We start from the raw sequence: 20,438 nt of genomic DNA, 5'->3' as shown, positions 1-20,438 counted from the left end.
GTGGCTCCTTCATTGGCAGTGGTCGCACTTTCAGAGTCACATGTCAGATTGTCTGCAAGTGTCGAGCTGTGTGATTCAAGAACTTTCACATTTGTCCCTGCTAGACAACCTGCTGGCATTTGTGTTGTTTTGTCAAACCTGGCTGGAAGTAACGGTGGTCACTGATGCACCCCTGAACGATTGGGGCGCTCACCTGTCCGACCTGGCAGTGAGTGAACGGTGGTCTCCCTCAGAGTCTCGGGAGCCCATCAATTTGCTGTAGTTGAGGGTGATCATGCAAGCTCTGGTTGCCTTTCTTCCTTCTTTGAAATGCAAGACTGTACTGGTTGTGAAGGACAACACAGTGGCAATGCACTACCTCAACAAGCAAGGTGGTATCCCAGCTGCTATGCATAGAAGCAATGCAACTGTGGTTCTGGGCTCCAGAGAACGATGTCTCGCTGACATCTGCCCATCTTGCTTGAAGAGAGAATATCAGAGCAAATGCATTAAGCAGGCAGACGTCGGCCTTACACAAGTGAAAGCTCTGTCAGGAAGTTCTGGAGAAGATTTTCTCTGGAACTCCTGAAGTGGATTACTCTGCTTCCAGTATGAACAGGCAGGAAGTGCGAGTTGTTCTGCTCCAGGGAAGTTCCTCAGCAGGGAGCTCTGGGAATGCACTGACTTTCGAGTGGACGTTCAACTTCCTTTATGTGTTCACGCCGATCCCTGTCCTTCTGCCGTTTCTCAGGAGGCTGCGCCTAATCGGGTCCAGGCTAATTCTGACCGCATCTGACTAGGCATGGAGAATGTGGTGCCAAGAGTTGCTGGACATGTTCCTCTGCCCTTTCTTTTAGCGCCTTCTGCTGAGGTTGGACCTGATTTCCCAATTGAAGTGGCAGATACTCCATTCGAACCTTAACAGGCTGATCTTCATGCTTGGCTATTGCACAGCTGAGAAAACAAGGAGTGTGACTTCTCTGACACATCCAGGATGTGCTTCTCTCAGCTCAAAGAAACTAGGAGAGTGATTGGGATCCTTAACCCTGTCCTTTCACCCCTGTGTTTGATTTTTTTCTGTGTTTAGACAAGTCAGGCCTGCAGATCGGCACTGTGAAGGGGGAACATACTGCTATCTCAGTATTTCAGAGGTCCCCTGTACAGGGTTCTTTCTTCACAATCCCCACAGTTATGCACTTCTTACAGTGTTTGTGCAATCAGTTTCTTCCACACCAGTTTGTGGTTTCGGCATGGGATTTGTGTTTGGTGCAGACATTTTGGATGGGCACTCCATTTGAGTCCCTAAATTCTTGTTCTATTAGGATGCTCAACCTTAAGGTGATTTTTCTGGTCACTATTACTTACACTAGATGGGTGAGTGAGCTCACAGTGTTATCTGTTAAACCTCATTATTTGATCTTCTCCAAAGAGAAGGTGACTTTGAGAGTGAGACCATCATTTCTACCGAAAGTGGTCTCGGATTTCAACCTCTTTTCCTCCGCCCAATCCTTCCAAGGCTGAGGTATGATTCCATCATCTGAATCTGGTGTAGGCCTTCAGCTACTCTGTCTTTCGGATGAGGGATGTCAGGAAAGATGATCAGCTTTTTGTTGGTTATGTTGGTGCATGTGCTGGCAAGACTAGGAATAAACAGACTCTGTCAAGGTGGATTATTCTCTGTATCTCTGAATTCTATGACCTAGCTGGAAAAGATGTGCCTGATACTCTCAGAGCTCATTCTACCAGAGGAGAGACTGTCACTTACGCCCTGCAGAGTGGAGTCCCTGTCTTGGAAATCTGTCAAGCGGCAACCTGGGTGCCTCTGCACACTTTTGCAAAACATTATTGCTTGGGTTCCCTTTCAGAACAAGATGCCCATTTGGACAGGCGGTCCTGCAGAGATTTGCGGTCTAGGTGTCCTTGCACTCCTCTGTCTTCCAGAACTGCCTACTGCTATTTGAGTCTATCATAGATGAGGAATCGGTGGGAGAAAGGAATCTATTAGAAGAACAAATGACTTACCTCTCTGTAATGTTTTATCTGATGGATGATTCTCCCCATGGATTCCTCATCACCCTCCATACCTGCCCCATTTGGCGGATAGCCAGTATACCATCGGTTCCATGGTCCCTAAGCATCAGAGTGCTTCGGAAATTGGGTGGAACTGAGGTCCCGGGGTGCTGCGCTGCAATATATACTGCCCATGGCGTCATGTCCGACGTGGTATGTGTAGAGGCGTCTTGCGGTGCTGCGCTGCTCCCCCCACCCCAGGTAGTGGGAAAGGTTTCAAAGAACAGCTGTGCTTCAAATTCAACAACAACCACCAGAAAGAACATTGAGAGATATGTATTTGTTCTTTTGTGACAACGCTATTGTCATTCTGGTTGAGCAGATCCACTTCTAAGGCATTTTTTTGTCAAAAGTGGTATAGGGATAACTCTGCACCCAAAGAATCCTAGGAATAAAATATGTAAAATAGGTAAAGACAAAGAAATTGATTTGTAAAACTCAGTAATTTGTATTTTTTTCTCTATGGACTTTAGAGCGACATCAGATAAGGCAACTAAACTTGAGTCAACAGTTGAAACATACCGCAAAAAATTGGAAGATCTGGGTGATCTCCGCAGGCAGGTGAAATCACTGGAGGACACGAACATGATGTACATGCATAACACTGTTAGCCTAGAGGACGAACTGAAGAAGGCAAACGCGGCACGTGCACAATTGGAAACCTACAAAAGACAGGTAAGAAGCTTCATGAGCCACCAGTCATTAGATCTTGTTTTTTACTTACTGTGGGGAATTTATTTCACACTTTTGTCAAACTCTAAAACTGCCACCATTTCTCTCACAGATCTGTTCTGTTCGCCAGCTAAATAATCATCCTATAGTGTGTCATCCTGTCTGTAATATTCATGCAAAATTCTGGTTACTAGTTCAGAGTCAGACCAAAAGAAAATGGGCCTGCCACCCTTGGGGTAACCCCTAATAGTTCATTGTCTCCTTTAAGAAACACTTTGTTTTTGTTGATTATGTAACCCATACGTCAAATGCAATGGATTTTCCTGCCTTGGCTTTGAGACCTTTTTGTTAAGCTTCAGTGTCACCCTCAAAATTCTGAAAATCATCCACTAAAAAACATTGTTTGGAGGAGAGATGGAGTCCAAGGTGAGAAATGCGTCTAATCAGATCTGTCAGTGCTTGAAAGGGTTGGAAACCTTGGGTTGCCCTGCTCTTTGAGGACAGATGTTTTGAATGTGTCCTTCTTTCTGGCCTTCTCTGATGCTTCTTGGCTGCTTTAGCAGCCCCATAATGTTGACCTGAAATAGAGTTCTGCACCATTAAAATGTTGCGTCTTCAAAGAGGTATGTCCGGACGTTGAGGATGACAACATTCTGTCGAACGGAATTGAAGCCAACAATGGCAGGTGGGTCAATTTAGGTGGTTTCTGTGGTCCAAGCTCATGTGTCAGGGTTTGAGTTGCAATAGCCACTGTCCTAGATGCTGACGGCAAGCATGACACTGGTGTGAGTTTTGGCTTTGCGTTCTTCAACATCGTCATGCTTGCAGTGGTTGCACTACCATATTTAGGTTGATGAAGAAGCCCCAATTCTGATTCCTTAAATGAGCCCTCTTCCTGCTAGGCTTTAAGCCGTATGCATTCTCTTTCCTCAAGCCTACGGTTAGATATTTTCGGAGAAATTTGACATTCCTTAAGTTTATGGCTGCCAGGAAGACAATCATTGCACAAGGCATGATCATCTATTTTCATTCGTTGCCACAATAGGAGACGCATTTGACAAAAGGTGATCTTGTGTCTATAGTACGGGTAATTTACTGTGGGAAAAGTGTTAAAAACGCCAACCTTGACAGAATAAAAACGTGTTTGCTACGTGGCCTACAGTAAAAGATGTTGATTGACTGTGTACATCTTTGAAACAAAATGTTTTAAACGTCATAAAAGCTACAAAGAAGCTGGTAAAGTGTGTGCCAAGATCTTTTCTCAAAGGGCCGAAAAAAGAGAGAAAGGGATGTAACTGCCACCAAGGTGCATGATGGGAGTCGGGAATACCTGAACCTTAAAGGCACAGTAGTAATCTTTTGGCAAATATGGTAGAAACCACCTATCTAGTCATTGTTCTTCTATGGCTGTAATTTGTGGGAGTTAGATATGCTGGGAAACTCTCTAGCATTTGGATAGTGGAAAATTGGTCACAAGTGGCCAGATATGTTTGATTTTATAATGTGATTTTATTTATGATCTTTTTTGTCAAAAAGAGTTTTTTCTGTGGGCTGAAATATTCAATGTTTACAAATTCAATGAAGATGCCCATGATCCAGTTTTTGAATTGTAAATAAGTAACTTTCCCTTACCAGACTCCAGGCCTGCCTGTCATGCCCTGCACCTTATATGTGACACATAAAACATGTTTTGTGTGGTTTTATAGTGCACTAATCACTTAGGTGTGTAAATCAACATGCACTTAATTGGCAACAATGGGAAAAATTGTTAGCATAATCCTTCACAAAGTGTTACATTTCCAATTCACAGGTGAGTAACATTAAATCCAACTCTTTTTTTTGTATGGTGGCAGTAATTGACAGCCTGATTTAAGTATCTGTTATTCTGCATCATGGAGTCCCATAGAACACTAGTGGGGTTAGGTAAAAATACTGCATGTGGTAACTGCAGCTGGGCGGACGGTTTCTGTGTCTTCTCTGCACCGGGGGGCTTGGCTTTGACTCTCAATTCATGTCTGTGCGTCTCTCAGCTCTAGCAGGCAGCGCCACTGGGGCCCTACCACTTTGTGGATCCGTGCCAAGCTCTTCTGTAAGTTTGGGCTGGGTGCCAGATTTGTTTTCTTTTGGAAATCACTGGACCAGCTTTGGAATTTCTGGCCTTTCTATCTCTGACAACAATTAACCAAAAGACATGGGTACTCACTCATTTCTGAATATAAATGTTTTATTGTTTTACCCTGTGCTTGTTTAATACTTGTATTCACAATTACCAGAAATGTACAACTTCTGTACTGTACTTTAAATGATTACCACACTAACGCTCTTTGTAATTGACTCCTTCCTCTCACAGATTCCTCATCTTATATATTCTATCTCCAGTGTCAGCTGTCTTCATAAACTTTTTTAACCATCAGGGGGGGGGTCTGTTCCGCCCAGAGCTGTTGGACTCCCAGATGCCGGACGTGACATCATGGCCAATATATAATTGCAGGCTGCCGCAATTTCAATTCTTTAGTACTCTTACGTCCGGTCCCCTTTCCTCCATACTGTATGGGCGTCCCTCGCTAGGGACGGGACACAGAACCTTTTTCCATGGTAGGCCTCAACCATCACCGCCAGGAGTCTTGAAAGAGGAGGGCCCAATGCGGCAACCACTCTGACACAGGCACGCAGTATGCAGCCCAACAAAATGGCCGCCAGGCCAGATAAATTGGCGGCTCATCCGACACCATCCCCCTTTGGGGAACAGGTAGGGGAACGAGTTTCCAGGTGGGACTGGTCTTCACTAAATATGGGGCCCACGGCATACCCTTCATTGTTGCAGGGCCGATACACTCCACAGACAGAAGGCAGAGTGGGTTCAGGCCTCAGCACCCTCAAAGCCCTGCGCCTCCAAGCACTCCACTGGCCTGTGAAGATGGGTTTTCTTGAAAAGCCATGACCCTCATGAGGTCTCCGCAGAGGGGCATCATCCTCAAGGAGGTCATCAGGGCATACTCCCTCCGGTTCTGTCGCTAGCACCCGCGGCCACTCCGCCCTTGGTTCCAGTGCCTCTGGCTCCTGTGCAGCCCCAGCTGGCCATGCCAGTACCCACAACACCGGCTCCCATGCCTCTAACGGTCTTGGCAGCCCAACAGCCTCCTTCTCAGCAGCCGGCTCGGGTCAGCACATCACAGCTTAAACCCCATTTGGCGCAGCCTACCAACAGGCACCTCAACGCCAAGTTTAGGCAGCTGGAGGGGGCCCACGCTCACTGTCGGCACTCTCACAGCCACACTCCTCGGCCACTTCTGGTGCAACGGCAGGCACGCTTCCAGGTAGGGCTGGCAGAGGCCAAAATGAGTTGCACAGGACATAATGGAGTCCACCGTGGCGCACATTAATGAAGGCCCAGGAAAGCATACTGGACCTTCTATTTGGGGGGGTAGGAGGGAGGCGACCTGTTGCGGACCACTACGGATTACGAACTTGATAAGAGGAGGAACAGTCCCCTGACTCCTGAATCCTTATCTATCCTCCCTAAGGCCACCCCTAAGGCATATAGCCAGATGCATTCCCATGCTGGCGCACTAGGTTCGTGGACCCTTGCATCCTCTCCACAGTGTCCACGGGCTACTGCCTACCAATCCCTCCTTCGCCTCTCTCCTCCCCTCCTCTCCCACAGATTGGGACAATAACTCTGTGGGCGGACATTCGCTCACTTGAAGAGAGACACGCAGTGGAAGAAGTCCCAGCCTCCCAGCGTGGTCTGGGCTCCTATTCACAGATTTTCTCCATACATTGGTTATCCCCATCACGTATTGCTGAGACATTGGGCCTCATTACAAGTATGGCGGTAAGGCTACCGGCACCGTTTCTACCATATCGCCATACTACAAGTTCTGCTCGCGGGTGCCCTTGCAGCCACCAGGTCTGACCTGGTGGCCGTACAGGCACCCATGAGCAGAACATAATGGTAGCACCGGTACCGTTATTAACGGTACCGGTGCTACCACCCTCTCCATTCCCATTGAGCCCTATGGGACTCAATGGGAATGGGAATAATTTTTTCCAGCACTCAGAACAGGGCAATTACCCGGTCCGGCAAGGTCGTAATAACCCAGTGATTGCCCTTTTCTGGGTGCCGGAAAAAAAGAATACCGGCGGCAGCCATGCCTGTACTACAGGCACAGCTACCGCCAGCCTCGTAATGAGGCCCATTGTGCACAAGAGACTTCTTTGCCTCCGAACCCTCCTCTGTTGGAGGTCAGATTCTGAAAGGGGGTGCCATCGAGCTGGTGCAGTGCTGGTACTCTGGTTTCTTTCTGCTCCTGAAGAAAAGTGGAGGCCTGACTCCCATCACAGATCTGAGGCTCTTGAACTTGTACCTGCACAAGGACTTGTTAATGATGGCTACATTGTCCGAGATCCTTAAGGTCCTTGAGCAGAGCAGAATGACTGGTTAATGTCTCTGGACGTTCAGGATGCTTACTCTCATGTGCCGATACATCCCAAGCCCAGGAAGTACCCAAAGTTTCTAATAGGTACTTTCCTCCCATTGATTCCTCATCTATGATATTCCATCTCAAGTGCAGCTGATCTTTGGAATCTTTCCGCCCACAGGTGGTGCAGCTTGGCTCAGCGTTGGGTCTGCCCAACGCCTCTGCACCCCTTGCACTGGACATGATGTCGAGGTCAGTATACATTGAGGCTCTGTGCCCCATTACGTCAGTTCCTTTTTTCCATGTACTCTGTTCACTTGAGGAACACTGCTACTCCATGTTTTGTGAAAATAGCTACTCCCTTGAAGGCCTCGGGCTGCAAACTGCAGTCAACAATGTTGCTTTCGGACCCCACAGTATCTGTCTATACTATTTGGGGGGGAAGCACAACGCCCAAGATTGTGGGTTGTGTCGGTCGATGCATCCCAAGGCTCTCCGGCCTGGGCAGCTAACCTCTTCACCTTTTGCCACAAGGAGATATTGTTCGAGATCGCAAGGCCAGGGTTCAACATTGAGGGGAGTTTGGAGCTATTTACGGGGGGCGTGGCTAAAGAGCCATGCAGTAAGACGCGTCTCTGTGAGGCTCATGCTGATCCGGCAAGATCCTGGACAATAACTGCAGCAATACGGTGTGTTAGCGCACATAAATGGATGCGTGAATAGGGGAAGGTGCCGTGCAGACAGTTGTCCATGCTAGGCATCTGAAAAGGGACGATCGCCTGTTAATGAGCAACGAAGAGTCAGAGGCCCAACAAGGGGAGAATCAAGATGGCGGACAAGAAAGGGCTCCGTAAACATTGACTATTGCAATACGGCGTGACTAGGCAGGTCACTGGAGGTAGCAATTCACTGCACTGGGTACTGCATGCGGGAAGGCAGCTATCGCTGATCCGCCCAAGCCGGGGGCTGATGCTGTGCAGAAGATTTAAACACAGCTGCTATCTCCGGCAAATGTTGTTTCAAGTGCACACTTAAGGTGGTGAGGGCTGCGCCGGTTCTCACCCCGATGGAAAGCAAAAGCAGAGCTGTGTGGATAACACGCGGATGGACTAGGAGCACTGGTCATCCGTAAGCGCTTGAGTAATTTACACTGATAAGAGACGGACAGCGACATCCTGGAGGATTTTGGTTTTGGCCCACAATGAACCAGCCCTGAGAAATAAATAAGAGTATGTAAAGTCTCAACAGAATGCGGCAAGAGGTTGAAAGTGCCACACTATACAAGAAACAATTGATATCTGACAGCTTTCACTGTGGTCCGACCCGAGTAGCGGAGAACAAGGGGCGGAGCGCATAATACTAATTGCAATCATATGAGACTTTCAATGGGGTCCGGTACAGAATGTCGAGCACGGCCCATATTATAGCGAGACATCCCATCTGCAGTTTCCACTGTGGTCCGACCACAGTGGTCCACGAAACGAATAAGGAGGAGCTGGAACACATCATACAGGGGTTGCCATCGGGGAAGGCTCCAGGCATGGACGCACTACCAAGGGAGTTCTATAAAGAATTCATGTTGGAGATCACGCCCCCATTGTTTGCAATGCTGAATGAATGCCTGGACAAGTGCGTCTTGCCGCTGTCATTAAGGGAGTCGATTATAGTCCCATTATTGAAGCCAAACAAACCCGAGACCGAGTGTGGCTATTATAGACTCCTCTCGCTGCTAAATCAAGACGGGAAGATATTGACAGGTCTGATGGCTAACAGGTTGAAGCCAGTAATTCACAAACGTATACATCCGGATAAATCAGGATATATCCCAAACAGGAATATCGCATGTAACCTAAGGTGATTGCACCACGTCATCGACCACACCCAAGATAGCACCCAACTAATGGTGGCAACTTCGCTGGACCCAGTTAAGGCCTTTGACTCAGTCGGATGGCCATGGTTGCTAGCAGAGCTGAACATTTTCGGTATCAGCCCTTCTTATATCAAATGAGTAAAGCTACTATATAGCAACCCGGTTGCGAGAGCTAAAACAGGCACCACAATATCAGAGCAATGGGAACTAAGCAAAGGCATCAGACAAGGTTGCCTGTGGTCTCCCATGTTATCTATATTGGCCTTGGAACCGTTAGCAGTATATTTACAGAAGCAATATTTCGAGGCGGGCCTCAGAATAAGGGGTAGTACACACCTGATCTCTCTGTATGCGGATGACATGCTTCTTTATCTACAACAACCAGAGACCAATTAACGACATACATTGGATGTGTTCGAGTGTTACGCAGAGCTTTCGGGGATTACAATAAATGAACAGAAGTCAAGCGTATTTCCCCTGGCGGGGTACACGGGATGCCCCCTGAGTGCATTGCTGGTCTTACTGATCAAATGGGAAATGGACACATTTAGATACCTGGGAGTTTATATTTTCCACAATCCTAAACTAGAACTTGTTCCGAACACGTTGAAGGCGATGTACAAAATAGAGAACTCCATTAAGTTTTGGGCCAAGCTGCCTCTCTCATTAATGGGCCGAGCCGCGTTGTTGAATCTGGTAGTGCTTTCAAGGCTGCTTAAGTATTTCACAAATGTCCCGTATAATGTACCCAGAGCCTTCTTTAGGAAGCTGAACACCATTTACCGGCATTTCCTATGGCATAACTCTAGGTGTAGACTGTTGCTGGAGAAATTGCAGAGACCATATGTACAAGATGGGATTAAAGTGCCAGACCAGCCCCCTCTATTGCTGAAGCTGGGTATGACTATGTGGCATAGAGCCTGCAGGTTTCTGGGTAAAGGAACACCCTATTCGTCCCAGATCCCAATGGTGACATTGAGGTTTAAGGATGCGCAGCTGAGACTGAATGTTAGGAAATATTGGGAGCCTAGAGGGGTGGTGACATTGGGCGATATACTGAAAGAGGGAGGGCCACAGACCTTTAATGAGGTTACTTCGGAATCAGGAGTACAGGAGCGGCAACATATGAAATACACCTCACTTCTCCATAGACTGAAATCAAAGTGGTCAGGGACGGAGGGAATATTGGTGGAAGATGAAACAATAGAAACTCTCTATGATATCTCTGAAGGGGGACACGCGATATCTAGATAATATGAGATTCTGACGGAGAAGCCAGAAAGCAACCTGATTCAGAGTTGGCCTCGCTGGGAAGCAGATTTGCAAGACCAATTGTCAGACGTAGCCTGGAGTAGGAATATGGGATATCATAAGAGAGTATCCAGGAATGCGAAATTACAGTTAATCCAATTATATCTTACTCACAGAGCATATTTAACTCCAAAGAAAATTTGCAGCATTTTGTAAGGCAGCAGAACAAGCATGTCCGAAATGCGGCCTGATCAACGCAGACCTTATGCATATGTTGTGGGCCTGTGGAGAAATAAGCCCGTTTTAGGAAGAAGTAGACCAGACCCTGACCAGGATCGGCCTATCACCGGACTGATCTTCCCCTGCGGCGTGTCTGCTAGGTGTGTTTACAAGACCAAAGCAGGCAAGACACATTAGCATATTGAGAGATCTAGCTAGCGTACATCTTGGTGAAGCGAAGAATAGCTATGGGGTGGAAGGCACATAAAGGCCCAGTCATAAGCGTGTGGTTGAGTGACCTCTATAAATGGTCACTGGCAGAAACAGCTGTGTGGCAAGAAGTGCCCGTCGGGGTCAGGAGGAACAGAACATGGATTTAATTGCCTGGAAACATAAGATACAGGAATTGATGCCCCCTGCACAGGATGACACTCAGTCTCAGGCACACACACCAATGCAAACAGTGGAGTAGAGCCATGGAGATAAGTTCAAGCAAATTATCATACACTATGATAGATGTTGCAAGTGGAATAGGCTGGGGAGGTGGGAGGATTGGTGGTGGGGAGTTTTGAACAGACAAATATGTGATGTACCTTTGGATGCTATTTGTAAAGTCTATGGGCCTCATTACGACCCTGGCGGTAAGGCAACAACGGCGCCGGTGGTGCTACCGGTGCCATTGTTGCCTCACTGCCTCATTACGAGTTCTGCTCGCAGGCCGCCCTGTACGCCTGGTCAGACCAGACGTGCAGAGCGGCACCCGCTAGCAAAACAGGATGCTAACAACAGTCCCGTCATTAACGGGACCGTTGTTCGCATCCTCCCCATTCCCATTGAGCCCTATGGGGGCCCTGTGGGGGCTCAAATGGGAATGGGGACGTACCGGGTCTGGGTCCCGCGAATGGGAATTACCGGGCCCGCAAAGGTCGGAATGGCCCGGTAATTCCCATTTTTCGGGACCCGGACCCGAGTTTGGGGGTAGCAATGCCGCTAAAAACAGCATGACTACCTCCAAACTCGTAATGAGGCCCAATATGTTGGTTTTGTTGTTAAAAAATAATGAACATCTTTTTTTTTAAATAAAGCTGGAGCTGTTTAGCTCCTGCTTGTAGCCAAGTAGAGCCTGGCTTCTTGGCAGCAACAGCTACCAGGAGATACTTTTGGCTCCCAGGTCAACTGATGCCAAACAAACACAGTTTAACTGTGAGCATAAATAAACATTAGAACACATCTATACACCATTTAAAACATAAGGGGTCATAAATAATGGACAAAATGATATGTTTGCATCTTATGTTGAAGTTACATTCGCGGAGTGATATGTACTAGCTCCTCGTTCCCCAGTGGTAGCTCCTGGTCACTGGTTAATGCTCAATACCCAGGAGCTGCTTTTAGCTCTTGCTTATACAGTCGTAATTTCGAGCCCTGCCAGAGGCGGAGCGGAGATCGGAAGATGAGTCCCCAGCCCAAAAGGAGAAGAAGAAGGAGTACTGCAAGGTGTCACGCTCAGAGCAGCTCCTCTCAATAGCACTCTTCTTCCTCGGAGGAAGGAAAACCTTTTAGGTTGAAGGTGCTCGACATTTTCACCTTCAGCACCTGTGGCCTTGGGCGTACTCAGGACACACCATGCCTGGACAAGCCGGCAGGGATCCTGCGAAGAAGAGCACATCTAAGGCTCTGCCGCGGCTCCTTCGAGTGAGGATCCATCACTGTGCCAACACTCTCTGTCCTCAGGCATCGAGCGAATGGCACTAGCCCCCTCTATCTTGGAGCCAGAACTACTCTGGAGTGTGCCCCACACCCCATCGGGGGGTTTATGTCAACGATGGGTGAAATCTTCCATGGGGAATGTGTCCCCATCCCTTTTGGGATTGAACCCCTGTGGCCTTGAGGGACTTCCCAGAGAAATTCTATTTTGAGACGGAATAACCTTTGGAACTTGTTTCCGACTTGCAGGAGCCCAGTGATCTGGATACTTCCCTGTTGGACATGTTGCCGGTGCAGGCTCCATGGAAGCCTCAGGCCTCTTTCTTAGGGCTGATAGCCAATGTGGAGACACTAGGATTGTCAGCCTCTTCCAGGCCGAAAATTTAATTTGAGCTTATTCACATTATGGGAGGTCCTCGGGAGAAGAAATACTGCCCTTTAACCCGGCGTTGAGGCTGCGGTAAGGGAAGCCTAGAAAAAGCTTGCCTCTGTCTCTGCAGTTGACCAAGACTTGGAAAAGAGCCCCCCGCCTCCCAACCCCTTCAGTCCCAGCATTTCTTTCAACCTACCCTGAGAGCTTGGTGGTTTAGGCTGCGGCTGCCAACCTGAAAATGTCCATGTTTCCTTCTATGCTTCTGGTCCGAGAGAGCAAAAGGTAGGACGCATGGGGGAAGAACGTTTTTAGCTCTATGTTATTACGGTCTCATGAGAAAAAGACAGATTTTTAGTGGCAGTTTTTCATTTGATCGTAATTCATGAGACCTTACAATGAGGTCTTTTCACATAGATCCACCTCGTTTTGTTTTACAATTCGGGGGGTTTCACGCCGGAACCCCTCTTTACTCCGACCGCTCCCCCGCCCCCTGCCCACTTTCCAATGCTATTACTTCAAAATCCCGGTTTTTACCCTAGAACCTCCCTATCTCAGCCCCTACCCCATCCCTCCCTACCCAAGAACCCCAATCCAAAACACATACATACACACAACACGCACACACTTACCCCTTCTCCTCGTCCTGCGCTTCCGGGTCCCGCTGAGCCTGTATGCCCCTGCGCGTACTTGTGTGTGGCAGAGGCGTGACGGTTCGATTTACAAAGACTGCTCCGTGTGGTCACGGAGCGTTCTTTCTAAATTGATTTCTTTTGGAAAAGATCTTTAGAAAAAGATCTTTTCACTTAGTACCAAGTTTTTGCCATAGGGCAGTGTTACCCTTAGAGCGATAATTGCCTCCTGTACCCTGGCTAAATTTTCTTTTGGTCTTTGGTCAGCAGTATCCGGGGCGGCCGAACATCTATCTGATGGGGCGGCAAGAGAGGGCTTTGAGGCTCTACTTCAAGATGGCAAGGAAACGTCTTCTAAGATATTACAGTTAGGGCTGAACATGACTCACTGTGTGGGATGTGCAATGTCTACGTGCACAGTGGTGAGGAGAAACTCCTGGATGAGAACTTCGAGGTTTGCACAGGGCGTGCAGGCAAGGTTCTTAGACATTCCTTTGGATGGGCATAACCTCTTTGGGGCTATGGTGGAAGAAGCCTTACAGAGGTTCCAGTGCTTTAAAACCAAAAACCACTTCAAAGTCCTTGTGCCTGGCAGTTCAACAAATCCCAGCTCCAACTAACAGGGGTATAGGGTTGCGGCCCTCCACCTCTAATGCCGACCACAGAAGAGATCTATAACCCTTGGGCAAACAACAACCATGCTATTTGCCATGGGGAATGGACATAGGAGCTCATAGGAGCGAGATATCTGCCTCTATGGTGCCTTCTGCCACCCCAAGTAATGCCCTTAGGTAGGGCACTTCTTTCATCAGTCCCCTGTGGCAGGGCTAGAATTGCCCAGTTCATCTCGGAATGATGTTGCATCACGTCTGGCGTTTGGGCCTTGCAGGTCATTCAACAGGGATACTGTTTCCCTTTCACTCATCGCCTTTCAGACTACCCCATTCCAGTCCTCGTTTGCCTCTGGAACCTCTCCTTTTGGAGAAGATCCGTCATCTCGAACTAGTGCCCCAATCGTAACAAGGCAGAGGCTTGTATACAAATTACTTTCTGGTTCCACAGAAGGATGGATGCTTGCTTCCCATCTTGGGTCTGAAGCTACTGAATGTGTACCTATGCAGGGACAAATTCAAGAAGGTAATTTTTGCCCAGGTTCGCCAAGCCTTCGTTCAACAGGATCGGTTGGTGTCTCTGGATATTCAGGATACCTACTTCCATGTGCGTATTCATATCAAGCACAGGAACTACCTGAGATTGGCATTGCCAGTGCAAAGCTACCGTTCGATCCATCGACGACACCAAGGGTTTTCACCAAGTGGCTCGCAGTAGTCACAGTTTGCTTCAGCAGGGAAGGCGTTCATGTTTTCCCTACCCGGATGACTAGCTCATCCATGCTGGCTCCCCAGACCAGTTGTCACCATATTTGTGCCAAATGTGCAGCCTATTGCACAGCTTGGAATTCTCCCTGAGCTTCAAGAAGTCTCAGGTATCTCCATCCCAGTCCCTCTGGTTTATCTGAAGGTCTTGGACACTTGCCTGGGCAGAGCTTTTCATCTTCTGGATGGTACAAGTTCTCCAAACCCAGGAACAAGTTCCTGCCTCAGCCTTCCTACCCATGTTGTGTCTCATGGCCTCATGCATTCAGTTGCTTCCGTAGGCAAGACTTTGCATGTGGTCACTCCAGTGGCTCCTCAATTGCCAATGGTCTCAGTTTTGTGGGGAACATGTCAGATCTCTTGAAGGTCTCAGAGTTTCTCGAGGCCTCACAAGAGGGTCCCTGCTACACAACCAATTGAAGGGGGTGTTGCTTCAGCAACCCTGGCCTCAGCTAACCGTGGTGACTGATACATCCTTGAACAGCTGGGGAGCTCACCTGTTAGATCCGATTGTTAGCTGACTATGGTCCCCTTAAGAGTATCAGGAGCACATCAATTTACTGAAGTTGGGGACAAACAGTCTTGCCCTGGTTGCCTTCCTCCCCTCTGTGAAGTGCAAGTTTGTACTAGTCCTGATGGACAACACAGTAGCCATTCACTACCTCATCAAGCATGCTGGTCTGGAGTCTTTGCCTGTGCAGAGAAGCAGTGCGACTGTGGTTCTGGGCTCTGAAGACTGACACGTCTTTGACAATGGCTAATCTTACCAGAACTGTCACAGGAGGCAGAGGCCACGTTGCACTGGTCTCATAAGCAGAAGATCCATCTGTCAGTAGTTCACCTGCAAGAAATAAAGAATGTCACTAGAATTTGTAAGCAGAGAGTTACTTCTTTCTTTTGAACCACAGATCAGCGCCACTGAGAAGATTGCCCATTATCAGCTTAGCTCCATTTTTCATTTATGCTCACTCTGTATCCCTACTCATTGAGTCAACCCTCTCACAGGGGGTTTATCCAGGGTCAGTTACTTGGGTTTGCTGAAAGAGTTTAGTGAAACTTCAGATGGTGGACGAGAGGGCCATTAGTCTTGTTTGGGGCCCAGAGACATACAATCACGTTACCTACTTCATACAGAAGTTGTTTTGATTGTCTATTGAGGATCAAATGATGGTCAAAGCAATATCAATGTCTTGGAAGGCCCATATGGATATTGGCTCACTATACTTGGCAGCAGGATTAGTTCCATATTGGCCTTCAAGAACATTGTGCCTTTTGCATGAAAATCAGTTGGTATTGCTAAGAGCCTGCAAATAGAAATGGGGAGACACGTCTGCAAAGTTGGAAGTGGACCTCATTACAAGTTTGGTGGTATCCCGCCAGTAAATCCGGCGGGATACCACCAAACAGTAATACCGTTACCTGCACTTGGAATGCCAGAATTACCAACATATTCCAAGCACCGGCAACAGTGGTTAATCCACATTCTATGGAGTCCCATAGTGCTCCATGAGGGGATTGCTGGTATTACCGGCACTGGTAATACTGGTGGCGGGTAATACCAGCTATTTTCTGCCATTGCGGCGGCGAAATGACCTCAAGCTCTTGGCGGGAGGTAATTCCGACCACCCCACTGGCAAACTTAGAGTATGCTGGTCCGGAAAGGTGCCGGTAAACAGACTTATCTGCACGTTAATTCTGGACCATCATACTTGTAATGAGGCCCATGTGTGGAGGTCTTCGCCATCAAGTCTTTGCTTAGTGACTTTGTAAAGGTCTTTTGTATACCAGGCAAAAACATAATTAAGGAAAAAAGTTAGTTTGATCTTTAATGAATTCTGAATTCCCATCATGAAGACAAGGGACTGTTTTGGCTGCTATTATTTTATTGATGCTAGTATTTTTTTTTTTTTTAGATGTTATATTTGAGCTCCAGAAAGCTAAGCCCTTTGATATTTGTGTGTTTATGAATGTCATTATTTTCAGTAAGAAGTGCCACAAATGGGAGCTAGATCTCTGCAGCTGGCCCAGTCGATGGTAACGAGAACAGTGCAGCCACAGTTCTTGACATTGTTGATAGTGCCTTCACCGCCAGCAAAATAGTCAGCATCCATAGCTACATCTGTCATCAGCCTAATTATCATTTCTAGAGATTCTGTCAGTGTCATGTCTTAGTACCTGTTTCTTCACACTTGCAGGTGCCATAAGCAAGTCAACCCTGTACAAATTGCGCCCTGATGCCCCCGGGCCTGATGGTTTGCGCGTTATAAATAAACAAATACAAATACAAATACAAATTTTAACTCTAGTTGTCTATGTCCCGCCGGTTCACCTCAAAATATCAGACATTCACCCAGAGAAGATACTTCAGCAACAGATAGACTCTGTAGTTTTGAAAGTCCAAAAGGTAACCTCTAATGGATTCCTTCAACTGCAAATTCCTCATCTTAGATAAATCCTCTTCAGTGCCAGCTTTCTTCTGAAACCTATTCAGCAAGTAAGTCTAAGTGAACGGTTTTGTTGTTTGATGTTGCAGTGTGTGGTCGTGGGGACAGAAAGTCTTGTTGCAGCCTTTTCTGCTCCTGTCACTGATGTAAGATCGTCTAAACACGCAAACACTTATCACCATCAAAGCAGTAGTAGTCTGGATGGTAATTTGGCCGGGAAGGGTCCGGGACTGGGAGTGTAACGGACAGCCTAAACTGTTGCGCTCTCTATGTGTAGTCCCCTGTGAGTACGTCCGTAACTGTTGCGAAGAGAAACTTCCTCTGCCTGTGTTTGTGTGCCTTGTGGGGGAGGGGGGTTCTCCGGTGCTAGCAGCAGAGAGGAAAACTTTCCAGAAATGTAAGAGAATCTTGGAACACTTGGAGCTTTGCAGGATATATAAAAGTACTGGAAGTGAGCGCGACTGTGGGTATTACACCTTTAAGCCTTCATTGTTATACCGTTTTGGGAAACTTGGAGCTGCGCTGGACATATATAAATAGGGGAAGTCAGGGTGGCTGCGGGTAAACACCTTTGTACCCTCATTGTTACATCGTTGCTTCATCATTATAATCCCCACGATTTTGAGTTGTGCTCCTTATAGAGATCAGGAGGCATACGAATAGTTAATTAAACACTTACAGACCATCATTGCTCCGCCTCTGGGTTATTATTGGATCAGGCCTATATTCAGGGAGGCTGTATGAGAGAAAGAAGTGGCAACATGGAGCTAAGGTGACTGGTTTTAAACAGTTACTGAATCTTGACTGTTTTCCACAACAACAACAAACGGGGAAAAAGGCCTGATCTGACGGATTAGTCTAAGAGTCCGGTCCAAACAGTATTGGGATATATGGTTCCAGCACTGGTTATGCCAGCCCCCTTGGTGATGGAGAAGGGGGAGCAGAGACTAGGGAAGAGAATATGAGAGTTCAGGGTCCTGCAACTAAGTCAAGAATGTGGGATCTTCACTGTGAAAAAAACAAACTCCCAAGTCTTCTTGACAAATCAAATTAAAGATTGCTGTAAACAAATGACTGGAACAAAACCATCTTCGGACCATATTCCAAGTAGGAGGATTCAGATTGTTTGTTCTAAATCAACACTAAAGGAACAGTTGAAAACCATGTAACATTGCAGAGAGTCCTTGTTCATTCCCCGGCTGGTACATAGGGTGTTTTGAACACTATAGAAACAAACATAACAAACGCAGGCCAGGTCAAAGCCCAAGTGCACCCTGACTCCAAATTCCAACTCCACTGTGTGTCTTTCGAACCTCAAATATCGGAAACTAAATCACAGAAACAAATGAAAGACTTTTTCTTAAAACTAGGAACAACGTCTGTAACAGAAAAGAAACATAAGAAACTGGATAAAAAGGTCAAGCTGGAACCGCCTTTATGTGTTTCGGATAGAAGTCTCCTGGAAATATTGCCCATTGCGGAGAGAGAACTGGAAAGTCAAGAAGTGCACATTGCAAATGTGACTGATATTAGTGAGATTAAACCTATGAGCGAGGCTGGGATATATCTGGAGGGAGATTTTGTCTCAGTCCTAACCGAACACTAAATTTTCAACTCCTTTAGACATGCCTGACAAACAAGTGCGGGTGCACTACATGAAACAATGAAGGACATGGATGAAAGAGTGAAACTGACGCCACCATCAATAGCAGCCCTGAACCTGGTTTTGAGATAATTTGTAAATATCTATGAAAACATTAAAGACACACACACTTTCTGCTAATGTCATACAGTTAAGTGAGACAAAGTTGGCGATTAAGATGCTCGAGGACATGGTGGCAAAATAATGTAATAAGGGCACGCTGCACCAAATAAAAACATAACGTTTCCTGGGTGATTTGAATCAAAATGTTGAAATTCTGTAAAAAACATCAGAAACTTATCGGCTTCTTATGAATCAACTGATAGCAAGACAAGGGTTGAGCGGGGGGCACCCGGTCAAAGGAGTGACTGGTGGCCATTTAGGCAAACTAATAGAGGAAACACCAGTGACTGAAATCTTGAAGACAAAAGGAGATGGAGTCGTAATACCTGTAATGGTCCATGAACTGAGTAGAGGCTCCAATCCCCCATTAGCACTGGGGGTAGGTGGGTCTAAAGATTCTGTTAGAGACATAGTTGCAGGGACAAGTAAAAACTTGGTAGGTAACCCAACCCGAGCTGCGGGGAAGAAGAACAATAAGAAAAGAAGACACAAACAAGGGGAAAAATTCAGAGGGTTGAGAAAATATCTGAGATTCTGGGAGGTATCGGCAGACATGAGACTAGAGGAGTACCTAATCCAGAATGGTGAATCTAAGGATTCTGATGAAAGAGCAAGTGAAGGAGAGTCTTTACGTGACCAGAATGCTCATAGGAAAAGATTGAGAAAAACTAACTGTAAGGAGGCTGTGCAGTGTGACTCTCCTATCCAATCCTCAGTCTGTGAGAACAGTGGGGAGACAAATATTGCTAAACCGTCCAGCATGGTTAGGGGATGGGGGTTCCAGAGCAGAGTTTGTGAAAGAGAGCAATCAGGAAAATACAAAGTCCTGCTCAAATGTGCATACCGAGGTATACTGGAGGCAGTTGGATGCTTTGAGAAATGGATCATCAAAACCATCAAAGCTACCCCAGGAATGTTAGGCTCCGATCTTTCTGATGGTGAAAAATAAACCTAACCCAATTGCAGAGGGTGAAGCTCAATCCTTAGCAGAGCAATCTTCAATGATCACCCGAATACAGACTCAGACCAGTTGGACTCTGAATTATTCTGACCAGAAGTCGGTGAACCTCCAAAAGGATCATCTGGTAAAGAGCTTGATGAACAAAAAGGAAGTATGGGGAAGAAGAAGCAAGAAGATGTGATAAATAAGGAAGAATTCTCAAATTCATTTTCTGCTCACCCTACTCTCTGGTTACAGTACCTGGCGAAGTCTGGAGAACAAACTATACTAAATAGACAATCTATTTTGAAGATAGTGAAGGCTGTCCCGAAGTTAGATCTATTCTTCACACACGACATAGACTACATACACTTTCCACACGAAAATACAACCAACATAGTGGAAATTGGTCTACAGTCCTGTCTAGGGGTGAATGCCCTATTGGCGGCAGGAGACGTATTTTTGAAAAGGGGATATAAGATATCGACAACTAAACCAAAGGAGAGGAAACATCTAATAAATGGAGGGGTGGGGCAGCCTTGTATAGTTCCCCGACAGCTCGAATCATGGTGAATGGGACTTTGTCTCAGTCCTTCAGCCTATCTAGGAGAACCCGTCAGGGGTGTCCCCTCTCCCCATTGTTCTTTATTTGTGGGCGATATCCTAGCCTACCTGTCAGACCCGCTGACCTCTCTCCCGGAATTAGTGTTTCAGGTATCCCA

General features: G+C 46.9%; 1 protein-coding gene across 1 annotated transcript in view; it reads left to right on the top strand.

The window, feature by feature from the left end:
• HOOK1 (hook microtubule tethering protein 1) overlaps window positions 1-20,438 on the top strand; it is a 1,744,708-nt gene that overhangs the window by 837,245 nt on the left and 887,025 nt on the right. Inside the window, exon 11 of the mRNA XM_069642072.1 lies at window positions 2,523-2,724. Within this exon, the coding sequence (XP_069498173.1) occupies window positions 2,523-2,724 (202 nt within the window). The remainder of the gene's footprint in view (window positions 1-2,522; window positions 2,725-20,438) is intronic.

The sequence above is a fragment of the Ambystoma mexicanum genome, chromosome 1q (assembly GCF_040938575.1).
Source record: "Ambystoma mexicanum isolate Mex_15411 chromosome 1q, UKY_AmexF1_1, whole genome shotgun sequence".
Taxonomy (NCBI): Eukaryota; Metazoa; Chordata; class Amphibia; order Caudata; family Ambystomatidae; genus Ambystoma; species Ambystoma mexicanum.
This window is presented reverse-complemented; position numbering and strand designations above follow the sequence as displayed.